Genomic DNA, 23,344 nt, shown 5'->3' on the forward strand with positions numbered 1-23,344 from the left:
TCCTGTGGATTGTGCAGTACGTATGCTGGTCCTTTTTTTGAGTATCACCAACCCTAGAAATTCAAAAGCGGCAGAAGTTAGTCTAGTTTGGATGGCTGAACCTCACCCCCCGTCTACCCTGTATCACATACCTTTGCTATTACAGCTTCTGCAACTGATTTCAAATTACCAGTGCAAAACACTACTGAGAGGCACATGGAAGATCTCTTATGTGTTATCTGAACCAACTGCAGTTCCAAAACAAAACTTGGTTAAAGTCACAAGTTTCAACATGCAGAGCCATCAGCTTAATTGCAGTGCTTGCTGCATCCATCTGTATTCTGCTACATTGACATTTGTTTTGAAGTTCTCCCCAAGGACAAAGTTTCAGAAGTCATCAACACCTCCCCCTTGTATGTCCTTCAGAGCAACTCAAAACAGATTACAATGATGTAACAAATATAATGGAAGATTCCCATCAACTTCATCCAGAAATTGCGCAAACAGGGAACAGATGCTCAGGAGTACATAGGAATAGTATGCTAATTTAGAATAATAGGTTCTGGATTTTAGATTTCTAGATTTTCTGCTAATTAGTGTCTCTTCAGTGACATGAAGAAGCACATTTACTATGTACAATGCCCAGGATGTAGATCCCTAACAGTGAGAAAGAAGGATTTAATATGTACTTATCAATAAATTCTAATTACTCATAAAAGGTACACTTTTAATCTGTGCTGAACTTAATGCTATTACATAAAAAGTGCTTTCATTATTAACCTAGTAATCTTTTAAGGATTTCTAGGGATTTCTAAATTAATTTTTTTTTTTAAATCAAGCTGGCTGTTCGAAGGGACAGAGATGATGAACGGCACAAACTGTATCAGGGTGGGAATTTTCATTGGATAATTATTCTTTAAAAAAAAGATACTTTACTTCCTGTCATTTCCATCAAACAGGTCTAAGTGCTCTCCAGGACATTACTATTGGAACAAAAAACTAAAAATTGAAGCCATTTAATTCATTAGAGCAAAACAACCTCAAGATTCCCTATTCCAGTCTGACTACTTCCCATATTCAAAAGCTGTATCACGATAAAGCTTAAACGTCACGTGCAGAATTCTTGCATCTATGAAAAATCAACTCTTAATAGCAGCACAGAAAAAAAAAATACTCATTTACTATACCAGAGCAACTCCATAAAGTTAAACTTTACACTTGAAAGAGGTCTACAGCTCTTCTGCAGTGTTGTCAAAATTTTAATACATTGGGTAGGACTCATCTTAGTGTTGATTTACACAAAGTTCCCTTCAGAGTCAATGTAGACCTAGGTAATACAGGCCATGAGTTACCTTATCCTAAAAGCAGATGTCTACAAACGGCCAGATGAATCGTACCTTAAAAACATTCCCTTATTTTGCATAACCATAAGTACACTAATTCTGCCATCCACTACTGGGCATCCAGTTGGACAGCAGGAATCCCTCCAATAGTTTAAAAAACAGTAACTAGAGAGGAAAATATCATGCAAGTTACAAGCATTGCATATTCAGGCATAAAAATACAGGAACAAAAAGCCAACTCTCTTCAAGCTAACTTCTCTATGTGCTTAGTACCCCACAGCACTGTTGCAAGGGTTCAAAAAGCAAGGTGACCAGCTTTTCCAGTTCCCTCATAACTTTAAGACTATGAAGCTGGAGCAATATATGCAACACAAGGTCCATGTGGACTATACAGCCTCCAAGAACCAGTATAAATTATGATGAAGCCTTGTTCGTTCTACTCTGACAATGCATCAATATGAAAATTTCTAAATGGAACTAATAAAAAGTACCTCTTCTAGGTCAAAGAGGTACTCTGATCAATTAAGAACAGTGACTTCAAGGAGGGGCCCAACAGCTCTCAGGATACAGCAGGGTACAGAGGCAGGGATACTACTTGTGATCCTATTTCATATCTCCTGGGGTTCTCTCTCACTGTAGTCTGCAGAACAGAACTGAAGCACCAACTAGACACTGTGTTTAGTGTTCACTAAAGAAATCAAGTCTTCCTATGGGTTTCCCCCACTTTCCAAACAAAAAGAAAAAAAAAGAAGAGCTCCTTCAAAGGGTTTTTTTCCAATGGGACACTCCCTGTACTTAGAATGCAGCTTAGGGGAAATGAATCTTCTACTACAACTGGTCTTCACAAATACCATTTATCTGTCCTTTAGAATCACCTCATCTATTTCCACCTTCCTGTGACACACTGCCTGATAGGACTGATCACATATTAATTTAGATAATAAAGTTCTAGAAACATGACACAACATGACACTGCCTTCAAAAACAGTTTGGGAATGATATACTACTATTCCATTTTTAAGGAATACTCATAAGAGTTCCACCATGGCATTGTGATCCTTAACCTACTTGGCAGGCATAATGACAAATGAACAAAAAAACTTTCCAAGGTATAGCAACAGCTATTATGCTATAGATTTGAAGCCAGACATCCTACAGCCTATAGCACCTATACCTTACTGCTCAATAATTTAAGTCAGTGGAAAGGCAGCCAAAGAAAACCTTATTAAATCTGACCTCATCCCAATGGAACTGGGAGCAGGAAAGAGAAAAATAGACAATAAAAGCAATCAGGCTGGAACACAATATAATAATAGCGTTGCTAAATGGACTTTAAAAGGATGCAGGATTAGCATTTAGCTTCTTAAAGAATCCAGAGTACATTGAGCTCTTGTACAAAGGGTGGAATGGAGGGAAGAAGACAGTAAGTTCAAGCCATTTGGGATGCCCAAATATAAGGTCTTCTCCACGTTGCCAAAACAATTGCTAGAATTATTGCTTTTAGAAGAGATCTTTGGCCCTGTTCAGAGTTTAAGCAACAGTGATGATAACCTAGACGACATGAGCTACCGGAAACTATGACTTTGGGTCTAAGTTGTATCTGGCCCTACTTATAAGGCTATTGCTAAGAAGAAAAAGGCAACAGAGGCGGTTTCCCAATGTGCGGCTGAATCAGCTCAGTCCATCAGGATACACACAATTTTACTGATTGTGACAGTTCCAACAGTATATACACAACAGACTCATTTATTGAATGGTGAAAGCAATTCTTGCAGGTCATTCTTATGCTACAGATAAGAGTTAAGACGTAAAATTCCCTATTCCTAGGTTTTTTGTTTGTTTGTTTTTGTCTAATCTTCACTGCTAGAAGATGTGGGAAGACAACATACCCTTCCATACTCTTCTGAAGACAATTCCACAACACTGGGCTCCTTGCTTCCTATGAAACAGAGTAACCACTCTGTGTAACAACTTGGACTGTAACATTTGAAGAACTGGCTCCTAGCATCTCTCTAGACTCACATTCAGGCAGAATACGGGAGACAACCTGCACCTGTGTTTATCACAGGAATGAATATCTATATTTTGAGGTAACACTTACTCAGGCAAGATCTAAAACATGAGCTCTGAGTTCATCCACCTCCGAGTTCTTGCCTAGAGAAGAGACTGAGGAAAAATTAAATAGAGCTTCTCAAAGGAGATAAGTTCCTTTAACATTTGTTTCAACTATGCAAGCCAAGTATTCCAATGTATTTTGGGGATTTCAAAAAATTGGATATCTAGTGGGTTATACCCTCACAGTACCATTGCTGGAAAGAGAAAAGTAATTAAGGCCAAGCACTCTGTAGTTGGTATAGCCAACAGTTCACAAGTAAGAGTGAGAACAATAGCTGCTAATGCATGATGAAAGACCCCCTAAAGAACGGAATGAAACTACTGAGGGCTTAAAGAACAACTGGTTAAGCAAGCAAAGGTATTACTGCAACTGGGAACCTGAACACTCAGAAGAACGATACCTAACCATACCTAACCCCGAAGTTTGCTCCCTCCAGGGTTCCAACACTCCCAGGGCATTTAGTCAATACATTACTGAGGCTTTGCTGTTAGACACCACGTATCACGACACAGCTCTGTGCTCTTTCCACAAAGCTTGTCAGCTAAACGGACTGTCTTTATCTCAGCAGCTGACTGATCAGTTGTCCATTACCCTATTTTATCATTTTGAGTCTGAAAGCTGAATTTCAACTTTTGTTTGAAAACTGTCATCACAAGTCACAGAAGTTCTCCAGAAGGCAAAGATAATTCAAAGCTACTTCCACTTCTCCTTAAACCAACTGACTAGAAGGGTAGGTACTTTACACTCCTACATGACTTCAGCAAGTAGTTTACTCATTTCAAAGTAGAGTCCATGCTGAAAAAAAAACACGTTTCAATTTACACTTTTAGTGTTCAGGCCAATCTCGCACACAACTCATTTCCAGCAATGGGCCCGTTGGCACTGGGCTGTTTCAGCAAGGTGCCATACCTTGCCTTTATAGTTAGAAGCCCACTCCCAGTTTGCGATGTCTTCTCCAGCCCTAGCAGAGCGCTGCAGCTCTCCACCCTACTTTCTTCCTACCTAGTCTTTCCCCGCACAGCTGACACCAGTGCCTCCCAGCCAGCAATGCTGCAAGCGCCCTGGTGTCCCAACTTCAGTGGTGGTGGAACCTGAACTTCTCTTGGGCTCGTTCACACTGCAACTCCGCATCTCCTTAACCACGCAGCAAGGCTCAGTAACAGATGCCTAGAAATGAATGAGTTGTGTAAAGTGAACTTCTAAGTCCATTACATGCTTTCTGAATGCAAGCAGACATCCTAGGAAATACACAGGGTTTTTTCCAAGTCAATATTTATGTAGAAATCGTCCCTTTTTTGACTATGTACAGTACAGACAGATTTGTCAGCTCAGTGGGAAAAATACATAGTCACTTCTCAAATTAGGTAAGCATTTTAATTCAAATGGTATTTCAGCTACAGCCTTGGGGTTTTTTGTTTATTTTATTTATTTATTTTTTTTAATTGTGCTAGATTTACTTGAGGGACTAAACAGAAAGGGGAACTCGCCACTTAAAAAAAGAAGTAGCCATGGGCAACTCACTTATTAATCAGAGGCAGGAATCTTTCTACAGTCAGAAAGCAAATGGTTCAGTTCTTATCTACGTACTCGTGCTTAAGGACAGTTTAGCACTGGAGTTTTAGATTTTTCTTTTGAAATGAGGACGTGCCTGTGACACAAATGCACTCAAGAAACAAGGGCCCTCAAAAGCCATGAATGCAGTTCAAACAGCTGAACCTCACTTACTGTCATGCTTTTTCCATAGCCCACTTATAAACAACCCCAGCAAACAAAAAATAGAAAGCTTGTTTAACATCACTCCTCCATTCTAAGTTAATAATGTACGTAAGGCAATATACAATTTTCCCCAGAAAAAAGGCTCAAATAATCTTTTACATGAAACTCTGAAGAGACAGAGGAAACATTCTTTTGGTCAACTTTGTTTCATACGTGACTTTGCAAGAGTGTTTCTTGTTAAGAATGGTGTAGTTTTCTTAATTACTTCACACAACCATTTCCCGCTTTGTTATTAAACATTTGTTTTCATACATTCTCTCTGTCCTTTAGAAAAAACATGTAGATAGTCAGTTCAAGTCAAGTCTCCAAATAGAATTGAGCTGCAAGTACACAGTTTAAACGGTAAGTGACTCTACAGCTACTTAATTGTTGAAGTAAATTTTAACAGGATCGTTGGAGTTTTTCTATGACCTTTAAATCAGCTAAAGACTAAAAAAAGCATCAGTAAGCTGTTACAGCAGATGAAATTTAAATAAGAGATAATAAATACATTAAAAGATTTTTTTTAAAGGAAACATTCCATGTATAAATGTCATTCTACGGGAAACACCAAGAGGAAACTACTCAAGGGAACAACAAGTATTTTCATTACAAATCACAAAAAAAAAAAAGGGCAGAATTCACTTCTGTAATTTGCTTTCACTAAGCCTAGAGTGGATGTAACAATTCCCTGCTCCCCAATTCATTCAAATCCAGTGATAACAGTGCCTTCCAAACCACTGGAGCTGACTTGGTTCACCATGTTGCAGGAATTAAAACTGGTGGTCAGAGCCTACACAGAGGACCTAACTGCCTTTTCATACAACCGTGATCTCAGAAATGATACAACCTTTTGATTAAACCCCCCATCACATCGTTCTGTGTTTTCAGGACTGCCAGCTGTGTTGTCAAACCCACTTCACTTACAGTGCTGGTAACTAGAGTCTAAGCAGTTACTAGAATAATACGTTTTGACTTCCATTTGCATCATCCTTTTCCAGAAGGAAACCTTGATATTATTCACAGTTCAGCTGGATCACCTGCATAGGTCCCACACACAAGCTACAGGGCCATATTTACCTAAAGAACACATTAGCGTTAGCAAATCAGCAGAGACTATTGTAATAGAGCATTTCTTGTTATTGTAAAACTTTTACAAGCCTTAATTTTCAATTAAAGAAATAACAGATTTGTCATAAAGTCAGTTATTCACAGCAAAATCCAGTCATGTCGAAGTTAAATTATTCTTGGTTTTCCCCTGCCTCACTTTTAGATTAGTTATAACAGGCAAAATACCCACTTCACAAGTTTCCTGTTACTGGGAAATTCCACTAAATTATATGGAAATTCCATTTACAGCATCTTAATACAAACTTGCACAACACTGGCATAAAGCTTTTCCTGTACAGAAGTGCAGCTTCTATAACAATACTACATTCAGAAGCAAGAGTTTCATGGAAATTCCTTCCTTAAATTTAACAAGCTGGTTAAAGTCAGGCAAACACAGCCACTCTGTAGTACTCATATAAGTCAGCATAAATGACTTATATAAGTCAACTTAAAAGCCCCTGCTTTTGGATGGCCTGGTAGCTTCTCAGTACATTTCTCTAATGAATGAACTAGACCACAAACAATGCACACCCCCTCCTCCACTTGCCTCTTAATGAACCTGTGCTCCATTAAGTTATTTTTCTCCTGCTCTTCAGACATCATTTTCTAAAGAGGGATCTCTGTCACATGCATTCTAACAACCCAGTGCACTTTCAACTAGATACACATATGAGAATTTCTAGTACATTAGTTTATATTTCCTCTGCTGTTCCTTATGGTCAAAAATTTCTTTGATTTTTTAGAAATATTAATTGCTTACCACAAACATTTATATTATAGTCTTGTACTGAACAGAATTGGAAGGCTTCCGTCTGAGGATTTAAATCTTTGCTCAAAAAAAAATCTAACACAAGTTCAACTATTTTGATAACTTGCTACAGTAACTTCTAAAAGGCTTCTAACTCAAATGAGCCTGGCCACACCACTACAGCTGTTTTAACACTCATCTGATGTTTCTGATGCCTTCAGCTTTTTAATCGCCCACTTGCTATTGGTAAAAAATATCAAGAAAGTAAATGCATCTAACCCACTCTGAAAGTACTATTCTGTAAAAACGTATAGGGTAATAAGCAAGTATCATGTGCTTATATTGAGCATATATCAGAGCAAACATGATTAAAACTTCTCTCAGTATCACGTAGATTAGTATTTTAAGTTTGACTGATTTTATAACTTGTTAGCCGAATCAAAACATCAATCAGGCCATCAAAACAATAATATTATATTTCACCTGTAGCAATATTAAATGCTTTTCACATCTGGGACTCTGAGAGTTTTCAATTCAATGTAAGCACAAATCAAAAAAAGTATGAAAGGTATACCTTATAGATATGTACAAGAAAGATATGTATGTTCTTTTCAAATGCAAGCACTCCCCAAACTCATTAAGTTTATTATAGGTTAAACAATTCATTTCAATCGCATGAAGTTTAACAAGAGCAAGTGCCAGGTCCTGCACCTGGGACAGGGCAGCCCTGGCTATACATAAAGACTATGCGAAGAGATGCTGGAGAGCAGCCCCGCAGAGAGGCATCTGGGGGTCGTGGTTGACAGCAAGCTGAGTATGAGCCAGCAGCGTGCCCTGGCAGCCAGGAGGGCCAACCGCACCCTGGGGTGCATCAAGCACGGCATTGCTAGTCTGTGGAGGGAAGGGATTGTCCCACTCTGCTCTGCGCTGGTGCGGCCTCACCTCGAGTACTGTGTGCAGTTCTGGGCACCACAGTACAGAAAGGACATGAAACTGTTGGAGAGTGTCCAGGGGAGGGCGATGAAGATGGCGAAGGGCCTAGAGGGGAAGACATATGAGGAGCGGCTGAGGTCACTGGGCCTGTTCAACCTGGAAATGAGGAGGTTGAGGGGGGACCTCACTGCGGCCTACAGCTTCCTCACGAGGGGGAGTGGAGGGGCAGGCGCAGATCTCTTGTTTTTAGTGACCAGTGATAGGACCCATGGGAATGGTGTCAAGCTGCGACAGGGGAGGGTCAGGTTGGATATCAGGAAGAGGTTCTTCACTGAGAGGGCTGTCACACACTGGAACAGGCTCCCCAGTGAAGCAGTCACTGCACCAAGCCTGTCGGAGTTTAAGAAGGGTTTGGACTGTGCACTTAGTCACATGGTCTAAAATTCTGGGTAGACCTGTGTGGTGCCAGGAGTTGGACTCGATGACCCTTGTAGATCCCTTCCAACGCAGGATATTCTACGATTCTCTGATTTCCTGATGGCACCCTAACAGAAATAGCACTTGTAAAAGGATGCATAGATGCAGCCATAGATGTGTATGTATGTGGGAGTGTATGTATACATAAATAAAATATGGACTCTGCAGCACTGAAGATGGAGAGAGTTCAGTTTAATCAAGCGGCAATATGCATGTTGAAATAGAAATAATCTAATGTAGCAGGCAGATAAGAAATCTTGAGTCTTCTTAAACTGAAAAGAAAAAGGTCTTTTCAGGATCTGAAAGAAAAGTAGATCTCCACCATAAGAAAGCTCAAATGAAGCTATGTTATCCTTCCTAAGGATCCTAATTATCAGACCTAAAGAGGGAAAGAACATGTTAAACGTCCTTATTTCTCTGTATGTAAGTTATTTCAAAAGCTGTATTTTCAAGATAAAATGAAGTGATGGTGTCAGAAAGTCCAGATGACAGCAGATATCAAGATCAACTGAGAATGTGAAAGAGTTTAAAGCTATGTAAAGACTGACTGTGGGACATAATAAAACAACCGATGCCACCTGCATACACAATGGGCATATCAAGGATTCCATCTTCATTCCTTGCCTTGCAGATCTCCAAATTGTATTGGCATATAAATATTTCTGAGCATTAATTGGCTGAAATGTGAAACAAACAACACAGATCCTTGTTCAGTAACTCTGAAGTATTTATTCCTTAATTAAGAGCAAGTATCAAACATATTTGAGTTGTTAGTCTGGACACTCCCTAAGAATTTATATCCTGGGAGTGTCCAAACATCCCATGCTTTTAACATCTTCATACAGATCTGTTTGCTGATCGGTTTGTCTACAGATGAAGCAAAGAAGAAATGTTTTCCTCTATTGTTTTTTACTATTGACACTAGTAAGATTTAATTAGCATATCTGCATAAAGTTTTGCTACACATTTCTATTCACAAGTTTTTCCACACACTAGGAGCCAATATACTTTGTGTGCAGACTGATGACAAAGAGCAAACAAAAGCATGTTTACAACTTGAAACAAAATAAATAGGCTTAAAAAGGAACAGAATCTCAATCTGTAACTTTGCAGTTACCATCTAACTCTTTCACATTAAAAATTTCCACTTAAGTACAACCATGTTCAGATACTCCCTCCTTTATGAATGCTGTCCTTTCAATTAAGCAAAGCCTACTACTCACGTCCAGTTGTTGAAGGACCACCCTGCCCAAAACTTGGGTAAACAATGGATTTATAATAGCAACCTTCTCATACACACCAGTTGATACTTGCACAATCAAATAGTAAAGAAGGGCCATTTGAGAAACGAAAACGCACATTAAATTAACCAAGGTATTTACTGGCAGTATCTGTAGACATTTGCTCACAAGCAAGTATTGCATTTACAGACCCAGTCTTGCAGCCTTCCCCACAGTTCATAAAGTTTCTGCCCAGCAACCAGTCATCTGTCCATGAAATAACCAAAAAAAAAAAAATCAACTATATCAAATTACCATTGGACATCCAGAAAACAAGCAGTGAGCTTTCTGGTGCTAACACCACTGAAGTCACACAGCTAACTCTGCAACACTTATACTTCAGGAATAGTACAAAGATCAGAGGTTCCCAAGCATTCTTCTCTATAGAAATCATTTTATTTTAAAATTGAATGCATGTGACAGTATGGAGCATATCCATACTGTAGACAGCCTCACCATCAGCCTACCTCTACAAGAGGAATACTGATTAACGCATACCACAAGAAACTCCTCGTGTCTTGAAGCTTTGTCATTGCTACTACCCATGCTGAACTTTGCATTCAAGTAAGTAACACCAAAATTCATAATTTTCTCTAGATTCTCAAGTTTGAGAGATTTTTCACAGCACTCCTTTATTAGTTATGTTTTTACAGCAAGAGAACCAGCATTCCCCCAAGTCAATTTCCAACGTACACACAAGTATGTCAAGCAAAGGTCCTTTTCTGCTTGGAAACAGTTTCCCAAAGACAAAAAATAAATGAATAGGACCCCACATAGCCAGACTACACACAAAATTAATTTTTAGTTACCTGTTTCTCAACTACTGTGGACATGAGTACAGCACTCCTTTGCAAGGCTGGCTCACTGAAGCACTTGTCAAATCAGATCCCTTCCTTTGTTCCAGACTGACTCCCTTCTGTCAATCTTTCTCCAGGCTTTTTTGTGCCTCGTGCTACTGCTCAGCACACATGCATAAGCATCCTTTCTGTTTATCTTTCAGGAGCTGCTTATAGTTTGTAATTCTCTTGTGGGCCTTACCTAGGACATTCCTTCTAGCAAATAGCTTCCTTTTTGTTTATTTCTTCAGTATAGGCACAGTATCTTATAATTTACACCATGTGAGGCATTTACTGTCCAGCTTTCTAAGCTGGTAGTGTTCAGTTTACTACTTCAGATGATTTATCATAAACACTGTGCAACATATTACCAGAGGAGATGACAGATTTGCACTGTTTTGTCCGTCCTTCTGTCTTCTGAGACTTTAGGAACTCCTCCAACCATAATATTTTTTTCCCACTATAATCAGCTTTGTACAGTGACACCATTTTTTAAAAAAATCCTAATTTAAGTTTACAGTGTTTTATATCAGTCGGAAAAACAAAGCAGCCAATGCGCATCAAGTTCACAGGTCTACAGTCATTGTCAGTTCAATGAAGCCAGAACGGTGACAAGAGAAGACCTAAGGAATGTGTCAAGAAGAGTGGGAGATCTTTACAGGTCTCTTCTTCCTGTTGGGCAATGAATGGTAGTGTGGAAGCATGCAAATAACGAGAACGAAAATAGAATAAAAATCATGTCACCAAAAAATAGCATGTATGTACACTTGTCGAACGGGGAGGAATATGTACAGTATTATTCATTCATACAGAACCAACTCATACAGTCAAAAAGAGTGAACAGAACTGCCAGCTTACAACTGGTGCACGATTCATTGTTTTAGCTATCCTTTGTCCTCTTGTAAGCAAGCGTTTGAACAGCACTGATCTTTTCATTCTTTTGGTACATCTCACTTCATGCTCAGCTACGAACCCCTATTTGTGCTACATTTAAATATAGCATCTGGGAATTGAGCTATGTTGTTCGTGACCTCAAAACTTGTAAGACAATTACACACTCCCTCAACCTATGTTGCAACTCCTGAGCTAGCTGCATCTCTGCCCCCTTTCTCACTTCCAAGTCACATCTTGAAATATCCTGCCATACACCGAAGTTTGTGCTTTTTATGTTCCTCCCATGCAGGATTTCACAGTTCTACTCCGAGATGTATGAGCAATAACATCTCCGGGATCCACCAAGCTTAAAAATAGTGGCTTTGAGTCTCGCAGCTTTTCCCAGTTCTGGGACTTCTGACTAGACAGTTTGACTCCCACATAGACAACACATTAAAATTAAGGTCTGAATGAACACACTAACACAGATAGATATCCATGCAGATGAAGAGGCTCGGCATATCTTGCAAATAAACTATGTGGGTCTGACTTTCTCAGACGTTCTCAAGCAAGGTGTTCTCTCCAATTGTCCCAATTAGTCCTCTCTCTCGAGTGTTTTTCTTAGGAAACGCTGCAAACACTTCACGTATTTGAGTTATAATCTTTTGGGTCAGATCTGCCAGCAAGATTTCCCAGTAAAAACATTAAGAAGTGTGCTTAAGGAACAGCGGCCAATACTTGCTCAGCAGTGGCTAATCTGGAGCTACTGCTGCCTTCTTCACGCAGAATTTTTGCCTGAGCCCCCACTGCGCATCCCAAAAAGCACAAACACCGCTATCCATCACGTCCTGTAAAGAAGCTCAGTTTTCATTACGTTTTCTGTTGAGATTCTCTAGGATCTCCACCCGTTTCCACTAGAGGATACCTGCTTGCACCTTTTTCTAGGATGCAGTTGCCTTTAACCCAATAAAGCAGCCCACTAGGACTAGGAATAGAAGCGTTAGGAAGTTGCTCCCAGGCTGTGGCAGTTTCCCAACCCATCACCGGGCTGTGTTTTTAAACACCCTCGCTCAAGCTCCGGCGGCAGCACACGGGCTGACCAAAACTTTGTGCCGGCGCCCCGCGCTCGGCAGAGCCGATTTGGGAGGTTTTAAACCAACCCCTTCCCACAGCCCCCCTCCACGTGGGCGAGCCTCGCTGCTTGAGCGCCGGGGGGACCCTGCCGGGGCCGCGGGTACCGGGGCCGGGGGGAGGAAGGAGAAGGCGCAGGGAGGAAGGAGGGAAGGAGGGAGGCCGTCCCGGCCGGGGGAAGTCGGCGCCTTCCCCTCCGAAGTGGGAAATTTGAAAAGGGAATTAAAAATGCGCAGGGAAGCCCGCCGCCCCGCCGCCCCCGCCACCTGCCGTCGAGCCCCTCGTCGCGACAGCACCCCTCCCCCCCCGCCTGTCGCGACACGCGGGCCTCCCGGGGGGTGCCGGCGCCTTACCGGGCGTGCAGTGCAGGGGCGAGGAGCCGGGCGGGGAGGGGGGCGCCGGCGGCTGCGGCTCCTTGTGGGGGGCGGCGGCGGGCGCGGGGGGGCCGGCGGGGGGCAGCATGAGGTAGCGGTCGGGCGGCGGCAGGCAGCGCAGGCACACCGAGTGCAGGCAGGGCAGCAGCTTGGGCCGCCGGCTCTGGATGGGCTGCCCGCACACGCCGCAAGTGTCCAACAGGTTGAGCGGGGCCGCCTCCCCGCCGCGCTCCGACGGGCCCTGGCGGCTCTCGGCCTCGTTCTCCCCGCTCAGCGCCGCCGCCCCGCCGCGATCCGCCGGGCAGGGTAGGGCCCCCCCTGCCGCTGCCGCCGCCGCCGCTGCTGCTGCCGCCGCCGCCGCCTCCTCCATTGTCCTGTCCGGAGCGCCGAGGTGAGGGAGGGGAGAGCGGAGGAGGAAGGCGGGGCGGCCCCGCTGCCCCCGCCGCTGCCCGCGGGGTTGTGCCTGCCCCGCCGCGCCGCACGGCCAACGGCCGGCACGCCCCGCCCCGCCCCGCCGCCGCGCCCCCTCCCCGGGGCACGCCCCCTAACGGCGACGTGCGGGGAGCGCCCGCCCGGCCCCGCCGCCCGCTGAGAGGCGCCGCCCACGGCGGCCGTTGGCGGGGTCCCGCCCGCTGCCGGCGCCCCGCCCGCCGCTCTCGCTGCCCCGGCACGGATGGCCGCCCCAGGACGGGCCTGAGGGGGATTCGTCCGCTCTCGGAGGCCGCGCTCCTCGCCACCCGTGTTACGTGCGGGCGGGTTGCCCGTGGAAAATCTGTGTTCGGTTTGGCGTGTGGTGCGCACACCGCCAGTCACAGGTGCATGAGCTGACTGAAGTTGGTTGGGAATCAGTACAACTGAAAAAGTACGGTTCTGGTTTGGACACAAAATTTTATTGCATCAAACGCTTTAAGTGCACGTCCCTGCATAAAACACTGCCTACATTTCAGTTCCAGGCTCAGAACACCTCTTGGCAATCCCACCCAGACCCTAGCGTCAACCGCTAGTAAACAGGAGCATAAAGAAGCCACACATGACAAAAGACTAATTTCTTTAGCTCATAGAACAACTGCTTACAGGAGCAGTGTCGTGATTCAGCATGTCTCACATCCATAATTCACCATAATAACAAAACAATACTACAGGTTGGTGGGGGGGAAGGCACCAGCTTTGGACTTACAGTGAGGAACTTTTAAGAGAGAAATGTCATTCCCCGCTTACAAATATCAACACAGGGGCCCAACCATACCTTCTGAGCTCTCGTCTTGCCAACACACAAAGAAAAATGTCACCAGCCGCGCTTTCCTGGAGCACACCTTCTGCCTCTCCCTCTGCTTACAGCCCACCCTCCTTTTTCTCCAGCCGCCATCTTGGCTAGGGGACCCAGTGCAATGATGTGCTGCTAACTCCTTGCGACAGGAGCTAACATGCTGAGAGCGTGTAAACATTACTGATGAAACAGGCTCAGGAATTAAAGCTAATGATGATGATACGGGTTCTACAAGGTGAAAAAGTATCAAAATGCCACTGGAATAGGCCTGCCAGGAAGCAAGTGATAACTGAAGTACATTTGATTAGTTTTGATAGCAAACATGATTAGAAAGTCAACGAGTAATGTATTTTTGAGGAATGATAGAGAGCCGGAAGATCATCAAACCAGACATTTTCTGTCACTAGTGTAAGCTGTTTCACCAATAGGTGTCTAGACAGGAAAATAGAGATTATCTAAAGGTACAAAGACCATCCTGCAAAGGTTTTGGACAGACGCTTTCTTGGAAATCATGATCCCCATGAAAAGCCAGTGTCCCAGACATTACTAAAATTATACGATTTTGTTTCCTGCAAAGTTTGTTTGCTTGGGATGTTTGCAAAGTGCACTCAAACCGTGCTGTAAAATCTGTAGTTGCATGGCATCCAAACAGCACCTGATTTAAAATAAATGTTTGAACTTGGAATATTTGAATTTGAGTGTAGAGTCCTGCTCTCCTTGCTGTTAGTGAGGGAATCGTATTAGGAGTACTCATGGCAAGAGCAAAAAGTATTAAGAAATAGCCATCCCAATACAACCAGCCATTCACTATAGGAAGATAACAGAGTGAAGAAGAAAGCCTCAAAATGTAACTGCATTACTCACACAAAATGTGGAAATAATTAATAAAGATGCGGCACCCCCTTATGCTAACATAGCCGTGCTACTTTTGGACCACAGACACACAGCTTCTGGCCATCATTGTGTGATGGGTACATCCCCTCTACCTCACGCTGATGGTTCTTTGGTTCAGGCATTGCTGATAAGCAGGCCTATCTGAAGTTGACCTGGTATGCAAACTTTGCAAAACTGTGCAGAGTCATGCCATGTCAGGAACTAAACCAACTGCCCAAAACATGAATTCCTACCCAGAACTGATATAGTTGAGAAATTACTACCAAGAAAGAGAAAAATAGCACATAATGTATGCCTGTAAAAGGAAGAAGTTTGACTACAAGCCAACGATTTTACAGTGTAAATATCTGTAGTCACTAGAGTCTGCTGAGCTCTTCTGCATGACAGTGGGCTGCATGGTGGTGATCCCCCTGTGAATAGGGATGCCTCTCAAGGTTACTCAACCTCAAGGTTGAAAGATCCCTTATTTTATGTTTAAGCAACATTTCTTTATGCATGCAACATTTATATATACGTCAAGCTTGAGCAACATTTTGTACACATCAAGCTAGCTTAATTATTTGGCGCAGAGTAAGTAGTAGAAGGTTCGACTGCCAGGTAACCATAATAGAGTGCTTGACGACCATTTCTGTTTAGTCACTAATTCTATTTAAACATGATTAATAAATCTTTTTGGTTAACCTCATGATGAGAACTTGTTTTAATCATTCACCTGTGACAAATATTGGCATAGTTAGCAGGATGGCATGTTCAATCACTGACTGCTTACGGAGGCACAGAGTTAACCCATCGCCGAAAACTGAAATAACTGGAGTAAAGTAGAGGAGTGGTTAAACTTCACAAGAAAGAAACTGATAAATGGTAAAGAAAAGGGAATCATATGCAAAATGTTGGGAACGTGTTTGGAAGCAGCAAGTCAGTATAAGGACTGTAAAGTAAGTGAAATGAGAATGTTAGGAGATGAGGTTGAACAAAGAAAAAGGCATGAAATACCATTATCATTGCAAGTAGAACAATTACAGAAATTACTGGGGGAGGAAAAGGACAAAACAAAGCATAGAGGACAAGCTAGAAATAATAACTCGGGTGCCCCAACCCTCAGGCCCCAGATCCTGCAAAGATCCATAAGCTAACAGAAGATCCATAAACTAATCCAGAAGATTGGGATGGAGATATTTGGGAAGACCCCAATCAAGATCTGAGTGTGGAGGATGAATTGGATGATTCAGATTCTACAGCAACCTCTGATTCATCTAACTCTTGCCACCTAATGAATTTACAGTATCCCCTCTTATTAAAACTGAGTCATCTGCTGGAGTCCAAGGAAGCGACCTAAGAAATATTAAAAAGACCATTCCATGGGATCCCCTTCAGTTGGCTAGTTTGCAGGAAAAATATGGGCAGAAGCCTGGTGAAACCAAGACTGAATATTTGTGGTACATCTCCCTAACCAGAGGAGATTGTCGTATGTTAGACCAAACTGAGGTGGATGGCTTCTGGGGACCAGGAGTGTTTTTAAACAAGGGACTGGACCCTAACACTGAATCATACTTCATCACACACTGGACAGTGTGTTGGGCAGGGGGCATAGACCTTGGGAAAAGGGGGAGCCCATCACTATATCAATATGATCATTAGGCAAACTTTCTACTGCCATTACAAAGACAGACTGCATCCAGGCTATGAACTGCAGGGGTACACATGGTAATTACCCTATCTCAGCCCCTGTAGACCCTCAACTTCAAGCCATGAAACCACTGAAAAGGGGAGTCTCCACTGCCCTAAAACCGTACCTCATTGCAAAAAGGGGCAAAATAAAGCAAAATGTAGAGCATAATGCACAGGACGGCCAGCCTTGCTTTCAGCCCATCCCTACCTGGGCAGAACTGATGCACGGCATTGTTAATCGCAGTTGAGAAATGGGATGGGACAACGCAATGTCAGCTGGATGATCCCAAACTAGAGTAGACAGCAGACAGGTCAGACAAGTAAAACAGACTCCCCAGAATTCTCAACAACAACCCTCATCTTGAGAGCCCTCTAATAAAACAATGGGTTCCCAGGAGAGAGGTTTTCCCTGTGGAGAAAAAAACTTAGTATTAGGCATACCTCGGGTAGCTGTATGGGGCTGACCAGCTGGAACTACACTTACTGTAGTCCAGGCCATTCAAAAACAAGAAGTAGCAGGGAATCCGGAGCAAACCAAACAACTTTCTGCTTCCAAAGGCCCCACAAATAATTCTTTTAGACTACTGAGGGAGAGATTGCAAATCTTGAATCCAAAAACCAAGTAAATCCTGGATGGCAACTTGGGCTGTTCATCTGCAGAACTTAAGTTTGTCAACGGGATAACACAGATCGCCCTCACATCTATGTCCCAGTTGCCCTCCAAAGACAAGTAGTAAAATTTTTATTCAATATAGGATTTCAAATTTCAATAATCTGTGACACAGGGACTCTAGGTTGAGCTGCTTGGGGTTGCTTGGAAAAAGTCTGAAAAATGTTTTCAGTTTAAAAGCAGCAGCCAGTTTGATCTAGTTTCTGTCAGAAGCAGGCCACTGACTTGTTGGGTTCCTCAGTGTTTCACTGGGATGAGACAAACCAATAGAGGCAAAATGAGGATCGTGACAAGTTCATGCAGAGTCAGCTTAGAAAATCTGGAAGTCACATTGACTAGCTGCAGGAAACAACTAGAAACAGATTACTTCATCTCTTCCTCCATCTTCCACACTCTTTAAGAGTTCGCTATGCTACTTGATACGTTCACAATGTGTGCGTTTTATTACACCCTGTCCTTCTTCTGGACATCCCAGTTAAAGCAAATTCTAGAAGTAGTACTGTTCCCTCAGCATTTTGCCTTCTCTTTAGATGTAGACTTTGTCACCACAGCCTAGGCCTTTGCCATTTTCAGTCTAGGTTCCTGCAACACACTCTACAAGAAGCTTCAACCACAGAATGCAATGGCCGCTGACTATCCAGCAGAACTTCTCAACAGAGGGCTCATAATTAGGAGCTTCATAGGCTCAGAATATAATTGTTGACTCTGATTTCTTCCTTTTGTCTCTGGTTCACTGTTTGTCTTCTTGTATTTCTAGATTTTCTAGTAGTCACTAGGTCTTACAAAACACAACCCCTCCTGGATTACCCCTAAGCATTGACATGCACATTTCCTCCTCCCAAGACTGCCATGTGACAATAAATAGTCTCTTTCCAAAATTTTCTCATGGACCAAAATAGAGCTGTGTGGCTGGCAATGTGATCTGGACAGCTCAGTTTTATCCTTTATGTGGCAACAGGGAAGGAAGTGGCAGAGAAGACTCAGCACTCAATCTGTATCATTAAAAAATGCTTCTGCTACTGTGGTCATCCAAGAGGTGGACGTAGCAGCTTTTTGGCCAGAATCCACCAGCAGCAACACAAAGCAGTCAATGGGAAGATCTGCCCCAGAATATACAGCATTTTCTATTCCAGCTTCCAGACAAATGGATATCTTAATATATGGTTGTTTTTGCTGTTGAATGAAAACCATGAAATATAAAAGATGTTCACTGGGGGTGAGATGAATGCATTAGAAAGTCAGTTAGGGAGATGTAATACATTAGCTTTCCCAGCAACGGTGAACCAGGAGAACTTTACATACCATCACAGCTAGAATAAGCAGTGAATGAACGTAGTGCCTCACTAGCTATGCTGGCTGAATTAGAAACTAATCTACAATATGGTTTAGGCCTACAGGCTGCCTTTTTGAACTCCACAATCAAGAATCCATAAAGCTACAGTAAACTACATACTCATCCACTCAGCCAGGAAACAGTGAGAGAACATTCAGAAACCTGGTTGAGATTTTTTTCCTTAGAATTTTTAACTTCGTATTTTCTATACTACACTCACCCAACATACGCATGTGCACAAAATCTTTACTTCTGAATTACAAGATGGTTTCTTGGAAACCTCTTTTGTGCCCTATTATATGTACCATTTACCTGTGTCAAATATTTCTTCAGGAACTGGCAGATAAACAGTGGCACTCTTCTTTCACAATCAAGAAGAGAATCACTTGACAAGACTTCATCTGTGCTGGAAGCTCCCCACAGATCACAGAATCATAGAATGGCTTAGGTTGTGTGAGAAACAAAGTTGTGTTTTTGCAGTAGAATGTGTTTTTGCAGTGGAAAATTCCACTAAGCTTGCATATTCGAAAGTGATTGTGCAGGCATAACAGTGACATAACAGTAGGGAGTATGTTAAGCAGATAAGGGGAAGGTCCCACTGTCCCAAAATAAGGAGAATAGCCAAGAAAAACAGGACAAGCAGTGCAAAATCAGTAAAAACAAAAAATCACGGGCCTTCTAGTCACAAGAGAAGAAAGAAAAAAAGGAAGAGGAGAAATTAATGGTTGGTCAAATAAAATTGTACATGTATGGTATAGTAATAAGCATCGAGTAGTTTGTGAACCTGTAGTACTCAGCCAATGAGGAAATGTGAGGAATCAAGCATGGGTAATAGGGAATATAAGGTTATGATAGACTTTTGCTGGGGGCTCCTGCTTGCAGGACACCTGCCATTGCAATTGTGAACAAAATAGCTTCACAGAAGACCCTATCTGAGAAAATTATTGAGATATTTCTCACAATTGGAAGGGGCCTTGAAGATCATCGAATTCCAACCCCCGTGACATGGGCACGGACACCTGCCACTACACCAGGCTGCCCAAAGCCCCATCCAACCTGGACTTAAACACTTCCAGGGGTGGGGACATCCACATCTTCTCTGGGCAAGCTGTTCCATGAGGCTGGTCCAACACCCTGGAGTAGGCCAGCCACCCCATGACCTTCCCAGTGCTCCACCCAACATGCCTCCAGCATAAACTGTGGAAAAGCAAAAGCAACACTACTACACAATTCCCCTTTAGTTTCATGCTCGGAGATGTCACAGTACTTTTGCAAGTACTTTTGCAAGATGACCTGAGGGTCATCTGATTAGGTATTACGGTCCTCTTTCACAGAAAAGGGACTTGCCTAAAGGGAGAGTCAACATGACAACTCCAAACACCTAGCACTAGACAAAAATGCTGAAAATGACAGTGTTATGCAAAACTCCTTTTTCTTCAGAAATGTAATTTTTACGGTTAACCTTCACTTTCTTAGACAATTTCACGATCACCTGGCATTAACATGGCTAACCATGAAGACATCCCAGTTAGTGTCTCCCAACAATGCTCTAGCCAATCACTTCATCAAACAGATCCCATCTCTAATCCCCAGTGGACATTTGGAGGCATACATCTCTCCTAGGCATGAGCAGGATGCTAGGACTGCCCGTGCAGAGGTGCTGTGGTTCAAAACTATGTCTGTTCCCGTTAAAGCCCTTGTGCTCCATGGCTGCACAACATCAATGGAAGTGGAGCACCCCAGCATCGTCAGTACAGACTGCCCAAAAGAGAATTTAGGAATGGAGTTGCAAGTCCACCCTTAATGAGTTAAACTCAGATATTTGTCCAAATAACCAGGCCAACAGACCATATTCCTAAATTATCACAGGGCAGCTCCAAATCCGTCACATCCAGTTCCTTTTCTGACATATAAAAGGCAGAAATAGCTGTCTGCAGCAGCACGAGCAACCCTGTTGGGTATTAGACTCATTTCAAGGAACTCGGGAATTATCCAGTGGGGGCCACAGCTTCTGTTTGTTAAATCTCAGTAATCTCAGGAATTATACAGTAGGGGGTATAGCCGTAATGCCTGTGGATTCTAAATGCAATGATAATTGAGTGCTTAGCTTCCTACCTGTCTAAGCACTTCCCTTGCCCCCGTCTCTTTCTCTGATGAGGATTCCTGCTAGGGTTCTTGTTAACATTAGTGCTGTTGCTAGAAAGAATGAAGTATTGTGAACTCCTGTGAATGTATGTTTCTGTAGGTCCAAATTCTCTTTGGAACTCAAAGTATCTCTCAAGTCACCTGAGTCCACTGGGAGACTGTAATCCATGAGGATGAGAGTCTGTCTTTGTTTCACTCCTAAAAAGGGACTTCCTAAATTTCTTTTTCTTTCTTGGGATGGGGGTGAGGGGAAAATGTTTTAACAATCACTTTCAACATCAGTAATGACAGTAGTAGGTGAATGCACATGGAAAAGAAGCCGCATATGCCGTATTTTTACCACTTCTCTAATGTGAGCACTGAAAGCAGCACCTCTGGTACTGCTATCTTAGCTGTGAGGGCAACAAATATTTTGTTTAGCGAAGGATTCCCAGATTTCAGAATGTTCTTCCATTCAAATTAGGAAAAAGTTTCCCCAATTTTTAAATACTTTGTAAAGAAAAGATTTTAGGATATAGTCCATAATCAATTAAAAACTGTGCTTTCAATAAAAATACTCTGTTTGAATTTTGCTCTTTCATTTATTATTATGTTAAATAAATGTTATACTGCAACATAAAGTATTTGAAATTTTTTGTTCCAAAAATGTCTAAAAGACATTTACCAAAACATTTACCAAATTACCAGAACTTTCGAAATTTTGTTAAATTTCAGCAACTTCACAATTTTCTGAAACATTTCTTTTTTTTTTTCTTTTTTTTAAGGAAAAAAACTAAATACCAGATTCCCCACACCCTTGCAGACTGCAAAGAAAAATGGTCATTCTCTCATTGCTGGTATTCCAACTGTCATCTCTCTTGCTGACCCCACCTGGTTTTCAGTAATACCTTCATAGGCTGTGCAATTTTTTGTCCGTAGATCTTTGGCTGAATACCCACAGTAAGGTACATTTTGTTCTGTTCTTATGCTTATTGAGTGTCAGAGGTTTGTTTTCCTTCTTGTTGAGAACAGATCACATTAAATTACTAAGAACAGCCCAGGACCAAAAATACATCCATTTTCACTTCTTTTCTGAAAAGTAACTGTAAAATGGAGTTATGCAATCACATATTTATTTTCTCAATGATTTTAAGGTCAAATATGCTCAGTTTAAATGTAAAAGGTATTTTGTTTTGTTTTTAAAGTATTAATCTACCTGTTAAGCTACTGCAACTTGCAACCTAAAGGTCAAGATATTTCTTCATCACCAATGATACTGCTAATTGAACCTTGGTCAAATTAAACCCATATTTTTGACCAGGAAGTCTTTTTTTTTTATTTTAGCTTAGGCTTTCAGGAGCACCTATATGAATCATGTTAAGGAATCAGTTGAGAAGAATAAAATCTCTGTCTTTCACTTTGCTTTAAATACTATGTGTGTTCAGAAACGCCCTACTTTGCACACAGGCATCACATCTGTATGAGGGATTTGCATCAGTGTGACTAAATTGATTTTGCTGCATCATTGCACATTTGCTTTATGTAAACAGGGGCCTTACTGTTGGCTATGCTGAACTAACGAGAAGAAAAAGGCAATGAGAACTTTCTCTAAGGTTATTTGGAGATAGGGCTCTGAATGCATATACAGGGAAAGTAAGAAGGGTTGTTTTGTTTATACACGTTGCTACTTTTACAGAGTTGATATTCAATGAAGCAAAGCTCATTAGAAAATTCAGAATCAGTTAATTTAAGCCAAAGCAGCATGCTACAGATTTCCTAACAGAAAGATATTACAGACATTATCTTGTAACAAACATTATCTTGTTTTTTTTACTGAAAATTTTATTTGCAGTAGCAATTAGCTACTAAATGACATTTACCTCTTAAAAAGCCTCCAAACTATTTTAGATTTTCCCTTTCACTGTGTCCTAAGTCTCTTCCACGCTACTAAGCTGGACCTGCAATGGACAAGAGCCATCAGGACCAGCTGGAGCCAAACCAGCTCATCGGTTTTATTATGCAGCTTCTTTGAACAGCCCTGAATAGATGGTGAGACAATGAAATATAGGATAAGCATGTCACAAACCTGGCTAAAAGCCACACTAGATAGGCACAAGACTGTCTAACCTGTAATAATTCCTTCCAGGCCCTCCAGCCATTTGTATCTAGACTGAAGTCAAGACTATTGCACACGGTCAAGGCGCTCATCTGGCCTCATGGCTCTGAAAGCTGACTTTGCCATGGGAGACACCTACACTCTGACTTGTGTAAGCCCCAACACAAATCCCAAGCCTCTCTAGATGCTTTTTCATTCTGTTGTATTGAAAGAACTGTGGTATTAATTCTTATGAGATTATATGATAATGAAATTAAAGGACATAGGTTGCATATATAGGAACTTTAAATAGAAAATATCTAAAACTCACACATTGT

The 23,344-nt window shown here is 42.1% G+C and overlaps 1 protein-coding gene across 2 annotated transcripts in view; it reads right to left on the minus strand.

Moving 5' to 3' along the window:
* The window catches only part of TRIM24 (tripartite motif containing 24), a 65,104-nt gene extending 51,645 nt beyond the window's left edge, over nt 1–13,459 (minus strand). For both annotated transcript variants that reach the window (XM_083820844.1, XM_083820843.1), the window contains exon 1: nt 12,935–13,459. In XM_083820844.1, coding sequence (XP_083676970.1) covers nt 12,935–13,325 — 391 coding nt within the window. In that variant the 5' untranslated portion in view covers nt 13,326–13,459. The remainder of the gene's footprint in view (nt 1–12,934) is intronic.
* Nucleotides 13,460–23,344: the final 9,885 nt, after the last annotated feature.

The sequence above is a fragment of the Anser anser genome (assembly GCF_964211835.1).
Source record: "Anser anser genome assembly, chromosome: 1".
Classification (NCBI taxonomy): domain Eukaryota; kingdom Metazoa; phylum Chordata; class Aves; order Anseriformes; family Anatidae; genus Anser; species Anser anser.